This window comes from Podarcis erhardii (assembly GCF_964252035.2).
Source record: "Podarcis erhardii genome assembly, chromosome: 11".
In the NCBI taxonomy this organism is placed as follows: Eukaryota; Metazoa; Chordata; class Lepidosauria; order Squamata; family Lacertidae; genus Podarcis; species Podarcis erhardii.
In genome coordinates, this window is record NC_138501.1 from 241,244 (window position 1) to 258,738 (window position 17,495).

The 17,495-nt window shown below is 43.7% G+C and overlaps 1 protein-coding gene across 4 annotated transcripts in view; it reads right to left on the reverse strand.

Annotated features, from left to right (window-relative positions):
• DOCK8 (dedicator of cytokinesis 8) overlaps positions 1-16,736 on the reverse strand; it is a 162,571-nt gene extending 145,835 nt beyond the window's left edge. For 3 of the 4 annotated variants that reach the window (XM_081880898.1, XM_081880897.1, XM_081880896.1), the window contains exons 1-3: positions 16,594-16,736; positions 7,987-8,089; positions 3,114-3,289 (exon numbers count right to left, since the gene is read on the reverse strand). In XM_081880898.1, coding sequence (XP_081737024.1) covers positions 3,114-3,289; positions 7,987-8,089; positions 16,594-16,646 — 332 coding nt within the window. In that variant the 5' untranslated portion in view covers positions 16,647-16,736. Of the gene's footprint in view, positions 1-3,113; positions 3,290-6,205; positions 6,336-7,986; positions 8,090-16,593 lie in introns of those variants that run through there. The other variant, XM_081880899.1, reaches the window with a different exon arrangement.
• Positions 16,737-17,495: the final 759 nt, after the last annotated feature.

Sequence of the window (17,495 nt, forward strand, 5' to 3'; positions counted from 1 at the left end):
TGACGGAAAGGACTGGCAGAATCCGAAACCAGGGAGAGGAGTTGATGGAGATTGGAAAATTTAAAGTTTATATATAGAAATATCGCAAAATTAATGAGTGATAGAAAAATGGTGGATTGATATTTTATGGATTTAGCAGAAATGTTATAAGGAGTTAAGCATATATAAGTCTTTTAGTTTTAATGTTAAAATAAGGTTTAAAAAAATATGTTATTTATAATATGATAGAGAATAGAGAAAGATGGAAAGGGTCTGCTGAAATAACTAGTAGAAGTGGAATACAAAAAGGGAGGTGAGAGGAGGTTGAGGAAACAAGGGAATGAAAGAAAGAGTATCGAAAAGGGGGGATGTATTTTTTTATTTTTAATAGTTTTTGTTTTGTTTTATTTAGGGTTAGGGTTAGGGAGTTGGTTTGGTTTAGTTTAGTTTAATGGGTTTAGGTTGTGTTTTGTATTGTTTATATATTGTATTGTATTCTTTTTTTTCTCTCTTTTGTTTTTTCTCTTGTCTTTTTTCCTTTTAAAAGTAATAAATATTATTTAAAAAAAAATAAAGAGGAACATTTTCACATTGCGCGTAAAGGTATGTAATGGAGGCGCATGGTAAACCTTCCTGGAAAGCGCATTCCACAAATGGGGAGCCACTGCAGAAAAGGCCCTTTCTGGTGTTGTCACCAGCCAAGCCTCTCATGGAGGAGGCACACAAAATAGGGCCTCACATGATGATTGCAGGGTCTGGGTAGGTTCACATGGAGAGAGGCAGCCCTGAGCTGTGGGGTTATATTTCAAAACCAGCACTTTGAGCTGGACCCAGAAACTAATTGGCAGCCAATGCAGTTTGGCTGGGATCAGTGTAATAATCTAAATCATTTCTTTTATAGCTACTAATTCTGAAGGAGGAGTGGGTAGAATGAGAGGTACAACATCTAGCTTTTACAGTGGAACCTCGGTTTTCGAATGTCTCTGTTCACAAACATTTTGGAACCCGAACGCCATAAACCCGGAAGTAAATGCTTCTGTTTTCAAACGCGCCTTGGAAGTCGAACTTCCAAGGCAGCTTCCGTTTTGAGTTTCCCTATTGTTTTGAGGCTTCTGTGTTGAGTTTTTGAACATTTCAGAACTTGAATGTTCTTCCGGAATGGATTAAGTTCGAAAACTGAAGTTCCACCGTAACAGAGACAGGGAGAGGGAACGGGGGCGGAGCGGAGTGCAGCATCTGTACCAATCTCCCTCTTATTGCTTTTTGTAAGGGTGATACATCACTCCAAATCCTGATAATTATACATCCATTCAAATCTGAGTACATGAGTGCATCTCTCCCTTCATCCTACAGATATTCCAGTTCAAAATGCAATCTCTGCAGCTTTGCTGGATGAGGGGTGAATCCCCAAAAGCAAAGGTTTTCAACCTTTTTGAGTTCACACCTCCCTTGACCAACTACATTCTTTCTGCAGCACCCCTGTGGGGCCCAGGAGCCCAGTTATGTCCCCCTTTGCCTGCAGAGCTGGCAGCCTCTCACTGCTGCTGCCCCCCCGCCCGGTCTCCTCCCCCTCCCCTGCTCCAAAGAGAGGTGCCTCTTCACACTGCCCCACAGGGGCCTGCCAAGGGGATATCCCCAGCCTTAGTGGACCAACAGAGACTGGCCAAAGATGAATGTGAGGCCAGCACCTTACTCACCTTGGGAGGCGGCAGTGGCAGCAGCAGGTGCTGCTGGTGCTGGGCCTGCGTGTGGGAAAGGCTCCCCGTCAGCACCAGGCACTCAGCTCCCAGGCAGGCCTTGCATACAGCAAGCACAAGAAAGGCCAATGCAGTGCTTGCCCACCTTCCCAGACTCCCAACAGCAAGGGCTGGCGGACGGGCTGGCTGGGCTCCCTCCCCTGCTTGCTTGCTTGCTTGCTTGCTTGCTTGCTTGCTTGCTTGCTTACTCTGAGCCGCCTCAGCTCCTGGCACCCAGCACTGCCTGACCAGCCCCAGAGGCACCTTTCGCCTGGGGAACTTGTAGCCAGGGCTGCAGCAATGAACAGCTTTGGAGGCCAAGATGCGAGAGGCCATCCGAGGAGGGAGAGAAGGAAAGAAGGACATCCTCCACTATCTATCACTTAACTCAGTCCATGCTGGTTCTCTATGGAAACACGGCATTGAACAGAAAGCCTATTTGGCGTGTTATTGGTGGCTGTGTCAAGGGCTGGCGTTGATTGGCTGTTGCTGCAGCAATAGGGCGTGCAACTGGCGGCTCAACAACTCTGGGCCATTTTCTCAATTTGGAGTCCCCAAAAATAGGGGGCATGTTATACACGGGGGCGTGTTATACATGGAAAAATACAGTAATGTGCCCACAGAATTTAATACATGCCTTTCTTCTCCAGATGTTTCCCTGGAACATATTTTCAATACCAGGTGAAGCCCCAAACAAGAGTAATAATAATAGTCTATTCCCTAAGCCACTGAGTACTCACAGCCCACTTCTACACATCATCTGATGACAGATAGGTAGCCGTGTTGGTCTGCCATGGTCAAAACAAAATAAAAAAATTCCTTCCAGTAGCACCTTAAAGACCAACTGAGTTAGTTCTAGGTATGAGCTTTCGTGTGCATGCACACTGTGTATCTGAAGAAGTGTGCATGCACACGAAAGCTCATACCTAGAACTAACTCAGTTGGTCTTTAAGGTGCTACTGGAAGGAACATCATCTGATGGTTAAGGGGAGATGCTTCTTAGCTCGGAAAATGTACTATCTCTCTGGTGGGCTGCAAACCTGTTGGGAGTTTCTTTAAAAAGTAATCCCTGTTTCCAGTCAAGGACTGGAGTAAATTTGTGGATTATATGAGAAGCATATGTGATGAGCAAACAATGTTTGTGGGTTTACAGGAAGCTTTGTGAAGAAATAATATTAGAAACACTGTAAAAAAGGGAACAAGGGAGTAAGTTTATTTAAAACAAAAGGCAATGTTAAATTTAGAATTGCGGGTAGAAGATTTGATAACGGAAGATTTGCAGATGAGTCGAAGGAAGTCAAAATTTGTATTTGTAATAATATTGAAAATGTATGTTTAAATTTTATATTGGAAATTGAATAAAAATAATTTTTAAAAAAGTAATCCCTGTTTCCATACCCTTCTTCTGGCAATGATGGCTGCAAGGTCCTGTGCTCCTTTGGAGTAAAGACTACCTCCAAATCATCTTCAGGAAAGTCACCAAGTTCTTGCAGGAGTTCCAAATCCAAGTTATTCAGCTGCATTGTTAGGAAACCTTCAAAATCCACTGGTTCTACAGCATCATAGAACTGAGGCTAGATATTACAAAACAGAAACAAGTGGCTCATAACTTTTTTATATAGGAATGTTCTAAGTACAGCCAATGACTATGGATCATATTCAGTTAAGTTTTACTTAGGGTAAACCCAATTAAATTAATGGTGCCTCCAAGTTTTCCTGAAGAAAAGCAGTAGGGCAAACATGGATGAGCCCTCTGTTTCTTGGGTGGGTGGGCTTTAATCAGTGCTTTTTTTCTTAAAAAAAATGTTTAGGGGTACTCTCATTATCCTACTCATATTGAAATACTGCCCCTCAATGAGGCGAAGCTTAGATTCACAAAATGTTTAGGAGTATACGTATCCCTGCATCCCCCCAGGAAAAAAGCACTGGCTTTAATTATTTGCTTCCTTTCAACCATTTTTCCTTTTCTTTCTTTTTATGGAAAAATAGCACTACTTCAATATAACAGTATCCCCAGATGCTGAATAATTACAAGGGAATTAATATTAACCCCCCAGCAATTAAAAGGAAGCAGTGAAACTTTTCAAACAGGAAGCTTTTGATTAAAGAAACAGAAGCCCTTAAAATCCTCAAAAGCCTCTCCACAATAAGTAGGCAATATGACACAGTAACTGTGTTTATAAAAAAACAGGCAAAAGCCCACCCAAAGTTAAGTCTGAAAAAGTAGGATAACACATAAAATATTGAATGTAGTAATTTAGCAATGTCATCTGGAGGTGTCATGAAAAGTGAGTGGGTGACATTTTGAGGGTAAAAGGCCTATGGCTGAAGGAGCTACAGTGGTGCCTCGCAAGACGAAATTAATCCGTTCCGTGAGGCTCTTCGTATAGCGGTTTTTTCGTCTTGCGAAGCAAGCCCATTGACAGCTTAGCGGATTAGCACTATTAACGGTTTAGCGGCTTTTAGAGGATCAGCTGATAAGCGGCTTATCAGCGGATCAGCTGATAAGCGGCTTAGGGCTTAAGAAAAGGGGGGGGAGGGAAAAAAAACCTGCAGGAACTCGCAAGACATTTTCGTCTTGCGAAACAAGCCGATAGGGAAATTCGTTTTGCAAAGCGCCTCCAAAACGGAAAACCCTTTCGTCTAGCGGGTTTTCCGTCTTGCGAGGCGTTCGTCTTGCGGGGCACCACTGTACAGTGGTATCTCGGGTTACAAATGTTCGGGTTACAAACTCTGTTAAACTGGAAGTAGTTGCTCCGGGTTGCGAACTTTGCCCCAGGATGAGAACGGAAATCGTGCACCGGTGGCGTGACGGCATCGGGAGGCCCCATTAGCGAAAGCGCACCTCAGGTTAAGCAGTTTCGGGTTAAGAACAGACCTCCGGAATGAATTAAGTTTGTAACCCAAGGTACCACTGTATTCTTAACTGTAAGTCAGAAGAAAAGCAAGTTGTTTCTAAAAACATTACTTTTCACATAGCTCTCAATGGTGGGAGACTGCAAAGGGCAACATTATTTGATGGGTTAGATATCACTGTGCAATCTAGCCAAGAAAAGGGTAGTGACTAAAAACATCCAAGGATGTGTGAACACGCATGTGTGAACAGTTAAGAATACAGTGGTTAATGAAGAGGGACAAGCATTCTCCCCATAGGAACTTTCAGGACTTCATATGTTCTTCAAAATTGCCTTCATACGGAAACTGGTTTAAGCACCATGGCTGCAATCCTATCCCCACGTACCTGGGAGGAAGCCCCACTGAATTCAATAAGACTTTCTTCTGAATAGACATTGTTAGGCTTGCACAGTTAGTCCTGGTGAGCCTGGGTTCAGATTAAACCCTAGAAATTAGCATCAGTTTCCTATCCTGCTACTGGAAACTCATTCTCTATCCTGAGATAGTATTAAAAAGTGAGTCCTTCTCTACATCCTTGCTCACCTCACCAGTTTTTTAAACAGTCCTGTCAATAACTTATTGGGTTGAATATTTTGATAAGTATAATTAAGGTGTGTTTTTTCAAGTCCTTGTTTTCTTTTCTCAATCTCACTGAAGTTTTGCTTAACTGCTAGTATAAAATGAAAAGTAAAGTGCATTTGCATTTCAGTGAGTTCTTTTTTTAAAAGATGCTTCAAGAGATGTGACCAAGAGAAATACTGTACAGAAAAAAAGCATTCTTATTCTGTCTCTTGCCAAACCCTTCTTGTGGAGAAGTACCATGCCACTTGAGGTTCTTAAGCAGCTTTAGATAAGTTAACTGTTGAGACTACAAACTTACAATGTGTTAGGGTGCTTCAATCCCATTCATTTACTGGACAGTAGCCAAAAATATTATTTCACCATATAACATTTTTCACAGTCAAATGAAAGGACACAAGGTTTACGTTAGATGTATCTTTTAACTGTTTTGGTATAATCAAAGGAAGCCATCTGAGAAGTCTTTTGCTTCGCAATCCATTGCTTGGTTCTCCAAGCTTAAATCCTCTTTAAGTCAATGGCACTTACATGTTCATAACTGAACACTCCCATTTTCCTTGAGAAGAACCATGTACTATGATACCTTATGACACCATGAGGTTAAAGACTAACAAATATACTCTAGGGTCAGATTTTGTATACTGGATCCACTTTTGGCCCCTCTGGAATTTATATCAGGCACACATTAGGCTGCAAAGAGTTTTAAAATTAATAAACAAAATCTAAATGTACTTGTGGATAAACACAGGCTGTGCCGTGTGTTTTTGCTTTCCATCCATGTAAATTGTGCATAATTTGCTGCTCTACAATTGTGTGCTTGTCACTTCCAGAGAGAAAGTTTTGCAAACTTCTGAGGCAAGAATAAAAAATATGAGAAAAGGGTTGAAAGAGTATTCATTATAAAAGAAAATCTGTCAAAAAAAGTTCAGTGCAGTTGCTGAAGAACTGAACCTATTTAAGAAACATGGTTTATCCAGTGAAAAGCAAAGTAAGGATCACACAAATTGGGTACATACCTTTTCTGTACGGTACAGTCAGCAGCAATCAAAATGGCGGATACAGGAAACAAACAGTTTTAGCAAGCTTCTTAGCAGAAGCATTTGAGAGCAAAAGATGGACACACACACCCTCCCAACGAATAACCCACAAAGAACAAGTTAAACACCACAACTTCTCAGATTGAGGAAGTGAGTAAAATGATGGTTAGCTTTGACAGACAGGAAGCGTACAATTATTATAGCGTTCCAAAGCTGTAGCTTAAGAAAATGTACTTTTAAAAGTCTGAAGATCTCGTATTCAGCAAAAACTATGCAATGACAAAATACCCTTTACATTTAGATGAAACAGAAAGGAATAATTATATCTGAATAATAGGGGTTGTCATGTTTAGTTTATAATAGGCAGCTATTCTGAAAGATTCCATGTTATTTCAAAACATCATGTGGACAGTCTAGAAAAAGTAATACTCTGTAGAACCTTAGGACTGTATAACTCTAAAGTGGGGGTAGGATAATTTTTATTATTTCTTTTTATTTATTAAATGTCTATACCTCCCTTCATCCCAGGATCAGTATGTTTTGCAATATAAAAGCACAAAAATATATAACATAGTAACAAACAAAAGCAATATCCGGCCACACAGTATTTATTTGTTTATTATTTATTGTTAATTTTGCTGCATTAAATGTGCAGTCTGTAGTTGTCTTCCTTTGTAATGTTTTATTTTGAAATATTTAAGATAATATTTTAGTTTCCTGTTAATTATGGTGATTTGAATGTATACTTTATATTTTAATTTATTCAGTCATGTATTATTCTAGATTGTTGTAAACCACTTTGAGAAATAATAAGAAGTTATGTTTTGCAAAAACTTTATCTCCATCCCCCCGCCCCAGGCCAATGCTGACTCATGGGCAGAACCATCCACCAGTGAATCAATCATCTGGTGTCAGAATGACGTCAGATGGTTAGCACCTGTCAGAATGTAACACTTTCTGTAGCACTTCCCAAACACCTTCCCAAACACCTACTCATTGGGCTCTTGGAAGCCCTGAACAAGGAGCTTCGTAGGCACTGCCAATTGGCAGTATGTGCAAAGCCCCCTTTGGCTCAAATTTGCAGGTGAAAATGGCATGCAAGCCGGGAGTTTCCTACACCTCCTGTATACAGCTCCACAGAACAAATCATGCTGCAAGTTTGAAAATGCCACCTCAGGTATTCCACATACAATTTTAAACATTTTAGCTACCGATAATGTTATACTGCTCTATTTTTAATTTGTATTGTTTTTAATTTTATTGTATATTTTGTATATTTTGCTTTCATTCTTGTGCACCACCAGGAAATAATTACATAAGGGACGGTATATAAATAAATATTTCCCTTGTTAAGCATGGTATTCATTCTCAATTGCTTAAAATAAGGGGACACACCAATAAAATTATGCATTTCATCAGGATACTTTAAAATCCTAAACATTATTGGTCTGATTTTAAATCATTGTCAGGTAGATGCACTTACAATGGTCAAACAACATCTCTGAAGAGTGGACTGTCCTATTTATGTAATAATGTATGTTACATGCAAACATACTAACAGCATTGTTTTATAGGAAAAGGGAGATGGAGAGCTAAGAAGTGGCAGAAGGCTGTGTGCATAACCTCTTCCCTGCCCAGTTTCTCCACTCCAAATTCCCTCCTATAGCCCATCCCACACACTCAAAGGCTCTGTTCCTTGTGTTAACTGGAGCTAACATCATGTAAAGAGCACAGAAATACACCACAAGCTCCATACTTACTAGCTGAAGGGAAGAGAAACCAGGGTTGCTGATACTTCGCTGAGACAACTGTCCATGGTTGGCCTGCTGCACAAAGTGTCGTCTTATTTCTGCCGAGGAATGCCTTTGTCATAAAAAGGAAGAAGATACCAGCCATTCCCAAATTAGGTCCTATTTTACTTTAAGTATTTTGACATGTGATACACACAAGTCCTGCTATCCAAACATTTGTCATACAAAAATTCACTTATCCAAACATGAGGAGTTAGCACCCAAAAATACAGACAACAAATTCAGATTTCCAAACATGTACTGTTTAGCATGTAGTACTATAAATAAATAAGCACAGTAAACAAGCCTTACTTCTTTGTGTTTTGCTGGTTCTCAGCAGCCACTTTGTCAGAAACCCGGGGGGGGGGGGGAGATTCAACAAATAAGAGAGCATTTTTTCCTTCTTTGTTTAGCTTTTGCAAGGTTTCAGATGGTTTTCCCTGGTTTTTTCATCCTTTCGGGGTCAACATTTTGTGGTTAGGTACACATTAGAAATTTCCCAATAGGAATCCACAGAAATTGCAGACTCGTTATGTAAATGTTTGCCTAACAAATGATTTCCTGAGAACACATTGTGTTTGGGTAGTGAGACCTGCATGTATTTGTATAAAAATATGCTCATGGCCTCTAAACTAGGCATAATGAACTCACAGCAAGATAAATCAAGTGGAGCTTCTATGCCTATATAGCAAGTGCAGAAAAGAGAAAGGAGGGAGAAGTAAAATCAAACCACCAATTTAAGAATCCCATAAAAATGTTTAGCAGATATGTTTTGCAGAGCGTGAATTCTCAATATTTCTGTGTCTAGCCTCTAGTGACTACGAAGCAAAACAATCCCTTTGATCATGGGTGGGGAATTTGTGTCCCTCCCCTAGAATGCTTCAACCATGGCCAAGGTGGCTGAGGCTGGTGGGAGTTGATTCCTAAGACCATGGTGGAAAGAAAATGATTACAATACTACATCAAGTATGGATTTAAAAGACTCTGAGCAATCTTTATTTATTCAGAAGTATGTGCCATTCATTCTGTATCTTACATAAATATTTAAAACCGTGTGTGTGTGTGTGTGAATCTACTGTCTGCAAAGAGGAAGCAACAGATTCGAAGCAGGAAGTTCCTTTGGTAGTTATTCGGAGGAATGTTTTTGCCTGGTGCCAAAAGACAAGTAATGATGGTGCCAGGCAAGCCTCTCTGGGGAGAGCATTCCATAACTGGGGAGCCACCATAGAAAAGGCCCGTTCTCTTGTTGCCACCCTTCAAACCTCTCTGGGAAGGAAAACATAGAGAAGGGCGTCAGATGACAAGCGCGGGGTCCAGGTCGGTTCGTAAGGGGAAAGGTGATCCTTAAGGCATTGAGGTCTTGACCCGTGCAAGGCTTTATAGGTCAACACCAGCACTTTGAATTGGACCCAGAACCTAATCAGCAGCCAGTCCAGTTGTGCCAGGATTGGTGTTAAATGCTCAAATCGTCTTGCTCTGGTGAGCAATCTGGCCATTGAATTTGCACCAGCTGAAGTTTCTGAGCCATATTCAGAGGTCTTACCAGAGCATAGGCCACAGAAGTCATAGAATCATAGAATAGAATAGAATCATAGAATCATAGAATCATAGAGTTGGAAGAGACCACAAGGGCCATCGAGTCCAACCCCCTGCCAAGCAGGAAACACCATCAGAGCACTCCTGACATATGGTTGTCAAGCCTCTGCTTAAAGACCTCCAAAGAAGGAGACTCCACCACACTCCTTGGCAGCAAATTCCACTGTCAAACAGCTCTTACTGTCAGGAAGTTCTTCCTAATGTTTAGGTGGAATCTTTTTTCTTGTAGTTTGGAACCATTGCTCTGTGTCCGCTTCTCTGGAGCAGCAGAAAACAACCTTTCTCCCTCCTCTATGTGACATCCTTTTATATATTTGAACATGGCTATCATATCACCCCTTAACCTCCTCTTCTCCAGGCTAAACATGCCCAGCTCCCTTAGCCGTTCCTCATAAGGCATCGTTTCCAGGCCTTTGACCATTTTGGTTGCCCTCCTCTGGACACGTTCCAGTTTCTCAGTGTCCTTCTTGAACTGTGGTGCCCAGAACTGGACACAGTACTCCAGGTGAGGTCTGACCAGAGCAGAATACAGGCTACCCCTGTCCAGATAGGGGCAGATGAGCCACCAGCCAAAGCTGGCAGAAGGCACTCCACACCACTGAGGCCACCTCGGCCTCAAGTGACAGTAGTGGATGCAAGATCCTCCCCCCAAGCTATGAACCTGCTCCTTCAAAGGGAGTGTAATCTCCCAGCCATCTGGTCTAGGGAACCACCCACTAACAGTGCCTCTGTCTTATCTGGATTGAGCTTCAGTTTATTGACTCTCATCCAGTCCATTACCAAGGCAAGACATGAGGCAGGATAACAAAAGTAGCAGACATCTCAAAATTGTGTAGATTACAGGAATTGGTGGAGACGGCTCAACTGACTAGTAAACCCAGAGGAAACTCAAAGCAAAAATTTGCGGAAAAATGGGGTGGTTATAGAAGATATGTTCAAAAATACAATAATAGTTTTGACTCCGTGCTAGCATTCGAGTGATAAAGGAACTAAAAGGAGGTGGGCAACAATTAAGGATTTATTATGTTTTCAGAAGGTATTAGAAAAATTATATAGAAAGGTTTATCGTTTTGTGTACATTCAAATGCAAGATAAAATATATGCAAAGGGACTTGACAGGAAGTCAAAGCTGAAGAAAAGATTTTGGAAGATAAAAGGGGGGAAAATATTTACTTTCATTATTATCATTTTGTGTGTGGGTGTGGGTGTGTGGGTGTCTGCATATATGTGTGTTGTTGTATGCAATGTTTGGGAGGAAATAAGACAGTAAATAACAAATAACAAACTAAATATCGATGTATGTAATTTTTATTTTTTAATTATATTAATTATATTTAGTGGTAGTATGGTAGTTTTTAATTATATTTAGTGGTAGTATGGCTGTATTGTTTTTTGTAACATAAAATCATTCAATAAAAATTATTTTTTAAAAACCCCAAAGAAAATTGTGTAGATTATTACTGCCAGCACCATAACAGCAGGATGGATATTTGGTACAATGTTTTGCCAGTCATGCGAATATTGTTCAAAACTGGAAACTCAGAAATAGGAAGTTGCTATGTCACAACAATCCACCAGGGTCCCTGGTGCGCACAAGTCGTATCCCTCATGACACACAGTTGTGGAAGACAGCACGCAGGAAATGCTGGCAGTGACCACAAAGCTGTTCAAAAAACCCTTACTGTTCAAAATTGTATGGTTTTGTCATGAAATCAGGCAGCCAGCAGTTAAGTTTGCTGTGATGGTATCACATAATAGCAGGGTGTCCCTGAACGTATCAGTAGACTCAAGAAATCCTATACAAAACAAAATCTACTAGGAGGTTGGATGGACTGGCTGCCAACTCAAGAGCTCAGTATTTTATAACTATGTAATTCTGAATGGTGGCAGGTGGGTGTGGATCTGGATACTGTGAAACAGAAAAGGTGCCATTTCCTCCTCCCCTTCTCTGAAAGATCCCCCACCAAACATAACCCTCTACCTCTAGGACGTTTGCTATAGGGCTTACGCCTGAGCAGCACAACCTCCTTCTCTTTCCTTATCCCACCTCTTCCCCCAACAACACCTCAACATATTGTAGGCGTTCTGGAAGCTCACAGCTCCTTGTCTGCCATTTTAAGAAAATGTTTTTCTTTTAACGGACAAACTTATACATTTCTATATACCTAGCGAATCCTTCAAACATGTAGAAGCCATAACCTAATTTTAAGGTGGCTCTGTTTTGCTTGCCACCTGGTAGGCATTCAACCAGATGCAGTTCACAACATAAAAATATAATATAAAAGCCCTAAATATATGATTTTAAAACCCTAATAACTTCCCCCACACACACTTTAAAGGGGTATTGTGGTCTAAACCACAGAGCCTAGGGCTTGCCGATCAGAAGGTCGGCAGTTCGAATCCCTGTGATGGGGTGAGCTCCCATTGTTCGGTCCCAGCTCCTGCCCACCTAGAAGTTCGAAAGCACGTCAAAATGCAAGCAGATAAATAGGTACCACTACGGTGGGAAGGTAAACGGTGTTTCCGTGCACTGCTCTGGTTCGCCAGAAGCGGCTTAGTCATGCTGGCCACATGACCCGGAAGCTGTCTGCAGACAAACGCCGGCTCCCTCAGCCTATAGAGCGAGATGAGCGCACAACCCCAGAGTCATCCGAGACTGGACCTAATGGTCAGGGGTACCTTTACCTTTACCTAGATGTTTATCAGCCAAAGGCCTGGTTAAAGAGGAACGTTTTTGCCTGGCACCTAAAGGTGTATAATGAAGGTGCCTGGCAAACGTCCCTGGGGAGAGCCTTCCACAAACAAGGAGCCTCTACAGAGAAAGCCCGTTCTCGTGTTGCCACCCTCTGGACCTCTCAAGGAGGAGGCACATGAAGAAGGGCCTCAGAGGATGATCTCAGGGTCCAGGTAGGTTCATATGGAGACAGGCAGTCCTTGAAGTATTGCGGCCCTGAGCTGTTTAAGGCTTTATACCTCAAAACCAGCACTTTGAATTGGGCCCAGAAACTAATTGGCAGCCAGTGCAGTCGGACCAGGATTGTTGCAATACGTTCAAATGGTCTTGTCCCAGTGCACTGCTGAGTTCTGCACTAACTGAAGTTTCTGAACCATCTTCAGAGGAAGCCCAACATATAATGTTGTAGTAATTTAACCTTGAGGTTACCAGGGCATGGACGACAGTAGTTAGGCTATCCCTGTTCAGATAGGGGCATAGCTGGGCCACCAGCCAAAGCTGAAGGAAGGCACTCTGTGCCACTGATGCCACCTGAGCCTCAAGTGACAGCAAAGGATCCAGGAGCTTCACTTTGTTGGCTCTCATCTAGTCCATTATCAAGACAAGACAATGGCCCAGCACTTCCACTGTCTCACCTGAGGATGTAAAGGAGAAGTAGAGCTGTGTGTCATCAGCATATTGCTGACAAACGTACTCCAAACCTCCACTTAGCAGTTTCATGTAGATGTTAAACAGGACAGGGGAGAGAATCGAGCCCCACATCGAAGCTTCCACGGGGCAGAAAAATACTCCCCAAGCAACACCCTCTGGGAATGACCATCCAAGTAGGACTGCAACCACCGCAAAGCGGTGTCACCCACCCCTAATTTGGATACCATGGTTGAGGGTATCAAAAGCCACTGAAAGGTCGCAGAGAAGTAACAGGGACACATTTCCCCAGTCTCTCTCCCAACAGAAGGCATCATACAGGGTGCCCAAGCCACTTCTGTGCCAAAACCGGGACTAAACCCTAATTGAAAGGGATCTAGAAAATCAGTTTGCTCCAAGAGTGCCTGGATCTGGTCTGCAACCACCCACTCTAGAACCTTGCTCAGGAAAGGGAGACTAGCAACTGGCCAGTAGTTTGCGAGATTTTCTGAATCCAGGCAGTGTCTCTTGAGAAGTGGCTTTACCACTGCTTCCTTCAAGCAGGCAGGGACCACCCCCTCTCGTAAAGAGGCATTAACCATCTCCCTGGCCCAGCCAGCTGTCCCCTCCCTGCTGGTTTTTATAGGCCAAGAGTGGCAAGGGTCCAGAGCGCAAGTGGTCTCCCTGACTGAGCCAAGGACCTGGCATTCAGCAACAGGAGCCACAGGCCCGAGGGCTGGCCGATAGGACAACTGCAATTCCCCAGGTTGGAGGAGGGGCTGGCACACGGCACAGTCACCAACTGCCTGTGTTGTGTGCCCCTTACTCGGCCTGCCCCCCATGCCATATCTCCCCCTACCTTGAACCACTGGGATTGGGGCCCCCTGCTCTCCCTCACTCCTCTCAGGCACATCCAACAAAGAGACCTGACTTTGACCACAAATAAGTTGTCAGTTAAAAACAGTTAAAAATAATTAAGACCATTTAATCTTGCATGTACAATGAAACACATTTTACTAGATAATAACCAGAGATATGAGTCTCCTGAGGAATAATCACAGGTGATCAGAAGTCCCTTAAGAACATGAATTGTAAAACGGAAAACTAAAATGGGCTCTTTAACAAGATTAATTTGTCTTTATCTTGATCGGTAACTTTCATCACATATTGAAGAACAATTGCCATTTATACACTGTGATCTCATTATTCATAAGATCTGATAAGATCATGAAAACTCAAAAATAAAATCTGCATGTGCCAGTCATTCTTAAAACATTTATCTGTGTTCTGCTCCCCATGATTCCTTACTCTATAAACACAGAATGTGCATGATTCTGGTACAAAAAGCAGGATAACCTTGTAGTACAACCTGGAATTCTTCAGTCTGATGGCAGTGATTATTGGAGAAGAAGAAGAAGAGTTTGGATTTGATATCCTGTTTTATCACTACCCTAAGGAAGCTCAAAGCGGCTAACAATCTCCTTTCCCTTCCTCCCCCACAACAAACACTCTGTGAGGTGAGTGAGGCTGAGAGACTTCAGAGAATTGTGACTGGCCCAAGGTCACCCAGCAGCTGCATGTGGAGGAGCGGGGAAGCGAACCCAGTTCACCAGATTATGAGTCCACCACTCTTAAACCACTACACTACACTTTTGACAAAAGAGCATGAAAATATTAATTGCATTACTGGAGTAGACAAAAGTGCATCTCGTCCCACATTTATTCTATACCTGTGACCAGTAAGATGCCCCATAATAGTCATCTCCTTTCATTTATCCTAGCAACTGGAATTAGATTTGTTTAGCTAAACATATACCTGGACATGCTAGAGGGAGAGCACTGAAGCATCTGAAAGGTCCCAACAGTTGAGTTTCTAAAATCACTTACATTTTCTGCAGTGGCTTTTACTCAACTGCCACAATACAAAGACATTTTTGCAATTGCACAACTGCAGAATTTCCCGGTTGTTCTATCCTTCAACTTACTGAATTTGACTACACATAGAAAAGAATCAAAAGGAGTGAAATGCTTCAGACTGGGAAAAACCTTTAACATTTTTATCTGCAGTTTTATTTTAAAGAACGAAAGCCTTCCATCTTGTTGTGTCAGGGACTGGGCAGATGAGGAGTGGTGGAGACTGCCATCCCCGGAGGCTTCCAGGCAGGAGACAGATGAAGATAGCATGGGCCCAGGTTCGTGGTGGTGGCACACCTCAGAAGAAGAAGCAAAGAGCTGGGAAATAATGGAGGGTGAGGAACAGGAGCAAGCTAGCAGATGCACTAGTCCTGAACAGAGAGAGGAGTCAAAAGTAGTAGAAACAGTACAGCCACTTGAAAGCCTGGGAGAGCCCCTTCTTCCTCCTAGAACTAGGCCCTCCCTTCCTGTATCTGGACAGAAAGATTTCATTGCTGGCCACCCTAGACGGCAGGAGGGGTGTGGAAGCTAGGAAGTAACTGCCAGATCAGCGGCTCAAGATTGAGGGAGCATATTCCGTGGCCTCCATGTATTTCTGTTGATTTAAATAAAAGAACTGAAGGAAGCTCTCCACGTCTCTGATTTCAGTAGGTAGTTAGTCACGTAAAGCAACATAAAGGATTTAATAAAATGTTATATTAGTTCATCCACAAACAAGATTATTGAAATGGACAGTAGGAAATATAGTAAGTGATCAAAGTATGCATCCACAAAAAGGAAATTTAATTCCATACTTTTTCTAGTAGGAAAATTTGCCTTGCCTGAAAGTATGCTCTACTGGGATTAATAGGATTAGGGTTGTATTATTAGATACCAAAAAGTGGCGGGGCGCGGGGGGGGGGGAGCAAAACTGAGCAGAGTTTCAAATAACTTTTTTCTTTTTTTTTTACCCCGAGCCATTTCCTGGGCCTTAACAGGTCAAGAGTTGGTTAAAGTTTGTGTGAGCCATATATTCAGCAGGTGAGTCTGCCCGTTACTGTATTTCTATGCCTAGGAAAGTAGTGCCTGTTGAATTTCTGCTTGTACAGTTATTAAAGGTGTATGGAAAAAGCAAAACATTCAATCAACAGCAAGCCACAAGTTACTTACAGCCTTAATTGCACTCAATTGGCATAATCCCAGGATTTTCACCAGGGTTTTTTTTAATGGAAGTATGCCAAACATATATTCACTGCAGTTTAAAACCATGCTGAGAACAAGTTCTCACCAAGTTTTTGACACTTCCTATTTCTCAGAGCTATGAAAACCTTCTATCAACTTATTACCACCACTCTGTGCAAATAGTAATATGATCAGGGTTTTCCCCCCAGGAGGTGAGGCTTTCTCCTTCAGAATCGACCAAACAACAAGCTGCATCTAGATTTCTAACCCAATGCCAAGCGCAAACAAGGCTGGAATGAGGGAGACTGATTCCCACTCCCCCCGCCAAAAAGCAAATTCCTTCGGCGCGTGCGTGTGCGTGTGCGCGCGCTCGGCTTCGCCTCTCCTCCAAGCCCCGCGGGCCGCGGCTCTGCGGCGGAGTCCCGGGCGGTGGGCAGATGGGGCGAGCGGCCGATCTGCTCTCCGGGCGCGTCTCTCCCGGAGCTTCCCCGGCCAGCAGGGCCAGCCAAGAGCCGCTCTTGGGAGATGCCCCCAGGTGCCCTTACCGGCTGAGTTTCAGAGCAAAGGCTCTCCTGTCCGAGCTGGGCAGGGTGGCCATGCCGAGGCGCCGGGCCGCGATGGCCGAGGAGGAAGCCTCTTTCGCGAGCCCTGCTCCGGCGCCTCCGCGGCAGGCACGTCGGGGCAGAAGAAACTTCCGCCTTTTCGGTCTTCCTCCTTGAAAGCCGCGGGCGACGGGGAGGGAGGGGCCGGCGAGGCCTCTGCCGCGGCGGGAGGCAGCCGGGGCCCCCGGGCGGGCGGGCGGGCGGGCGGGGGCCTCCCATGTGGGAATGGGGCGTAGCCTGGATCAAAACACCCCGGCAAGTCCAAAAGAAGTCTCGCTCCTCAGGGAGAGGACGAAGCCGAGCCATTTCCCCTGAGGTGCTGGCTTTCCATTTTGAGGGCCGAGTCGTCTTCAGACCTTTCTTCCCCGCCGTTTCTCGCCTCATGGGATGTATCCGCTGACCGGACTCCAGACCTGCTCTGCCCAGCTTGTTAAAACGTCACGCCATTTCCTAATATTATCACAGTACTCTTTTTTGACGGCTTCTAAGTGACACCGAACACGTTTCTTTCGTTTCGGGAGGCATCTGTTTCCTTCTGAGAAAGCATGTCGGAGGCCGGTCCCGCGTGGGCGATCTCCCTCCAGGTGCGTGAGCCGGGAGCTCTCGGCCTGCCTTCCCCGAGGAGCGGGGCGGGGGCGCAGTTTGGGACTGGCCCGCATCGTAAGGTGCAAAAGCGACCGAGCCGCCCTTGTCAGCCGAGCTGGCTTTGCAAGAACGGGTCCGCTGCTTGCACAAGCCGCTCTTTTGCAAAGCGGCTTCAGTCTCGGCGCCTGCGGGGAAAAGCTCGGGATGATCGCTCATTGAACAAGATTCGGGTTTCAAACCAAGGGAAATATTGGGCGGCG